The 1,509-nt window shown below is 41.4% G+C and overlaps 1 protein-coding gene across 1 annotated transcript in view; it reads right to left on the bottom strand.

Moving 5' to 3' along the window:
* Positions 1 to 1,234, bottom strand: part of LOC119585102 (acetyl-coenzyme A synthetase, cytoplasmic-like) — a gene marked incomplete in the record, with an annotated part of 90,055 nt that extends 88,821 nt beyond the window's left edge. Inside the window, 1 exon segment of the mRNA XM_037933730.1 lies at positions 894 to 1,234. Within this exon segment, the coding sequence (XP_037789658.1) occupies positions 894 to 1,204 (311 nt within the window).
* Between the last annotated feature and the right edge of the window lie 275 nt (positions 1,235 to 1,509).

Genomic DNA, 1,509 nt, shown 5'->3' with positions numbered 1-1,509 from the left:
ACATCCTTCCTGTCTCCTAGTTCTTAGACTAATCCTTATCTCTATTCGTTTTCTTTTCCTCCCTCCCCTTTCTCTCTTCCTTACTTCCTCTCTCTCTCTTTTACTCTCTTCCTTCTTCTGTACATATATACAGTATGTATATGTTAATGTGTGTACGAGTACGTTAAAGCGTACGTTTATTTGTAAGTGTATGGGGGTATGTAGGGACATATGAATGGGTTTTTACGTACAAGTGAATGTGCACAAAAAAATTGTTGGTATGTGTGTATACCCGGCGAATGACGGTGAATATTCAGAGTATGACTCAATAAGCGATAAATGTAGATATAATATGGTTTTGTGTTTCTTATGTGCAATGCCTTATTTATTTTATCTAGTTGTCATATCCTTAACGATTTTCTTAATATATATTATGCGCATAATGGTGAGTTTGTAAGGAAGTATGTGCGAGTATGTGCATGCGCGTCTGTGTGCACCAAAATACTGTATAAAGTTAATCTCAGTTTTACTTCCGCTCATCTAAAACTCTCTAAAACAGTCCTGTCATTTCTCTACACTGTAGCATACCTTGTATCTTTTCTCAATATTCTAAATCAATGTCGACCGCCTCACGTAGTCACGTCGCGATGCGCACCAGTTAAGCGTTTTCATAAACCGGTGTGATCTTATTTCTCTAGAAATGCCGTTTCTACGAGTTTCATTTAAAGATGAAGTTATTCTACTCCGTTTTATTAACATCTACGTTTATTTATTGTAGAGCGTACGAGAAAAACTCCTTTAATGGAAAAGGGCGGTCTGACACAGCCTGACGCGTGCCACAACGAGGCACTGTCAAGTAACGGAATGGTATTTTCACGTGTTTTACGGCTAAAACTCCTAGTTTTCTCACTTACCAGTAGAATGCCACTTGATCCCCTTTGCCTGCTGCCACATGCCGGTCTAAGCAGTTGTAGCAGATGTTGGTCTTGGCGCCTGCTAACCACCGAATGAAAATCTTCCCGTTCGTGGTGTCAAAATTGTAGTCAACGAACTTGCCTGTCACACCTTGCTCGAAATAAAAATCCTTGGCAATCTCTCCCCAAAATGCTTCCGGGTCTTTAACAGACTTCTCATACATCTGTTTGTACTGCTCCATTGAAGAGCAGTGGGATATCTTAGCCACCTTTTCGGCTGGGTTGAAGATTTGACAACCTTCGCTCGCCATGGTGCCGGCACACGTTTGTCCTCTACCAAGCCAAAACACAAACTGCCTCGGATGGGACGCGTCGGGAGAGCGCCGTCTGGGGGCGGGAGCGGCGGGAAGAAAGAAAACGGGAAACCCTGAGCGAGGACTTTGATAAATGAGGTTGGGATCATGATTTGTCGTTATATGAAATGTATCTTGTGTCTGGCCTTTATGGTTTGTCTTTATATGCAATGTATATTGTGTCTGGTCTTTATGGTTTGTCTTTATGAAATGTATCTTGTGTCTGGTCTTTATGGTTTGTCTTTAAAGAAATGTGTCTAGTG

The sequence above is a fragment of the Penaeus monodon genome, chromosome 19 (assembly GCF_015228065.2).
Source record: "Penaeus monodon isolate SGIC_2016 chromosome 19, NSTDA_Pmon_1, whole genome shotgun sequence".
In the NCBI taxonomy this organism is placed as follows: domain Eukaryota; kingdom Metazoa; phylum Arthropoda; class Malacostraca; order Decapoda; family Penaeidae; genus Penaeus; species Penaeus monodon.
Note: the sequence above shows the minus strand (reverse complement) of the source record. Positions and strands in the feature narration are given on the sequence as shown.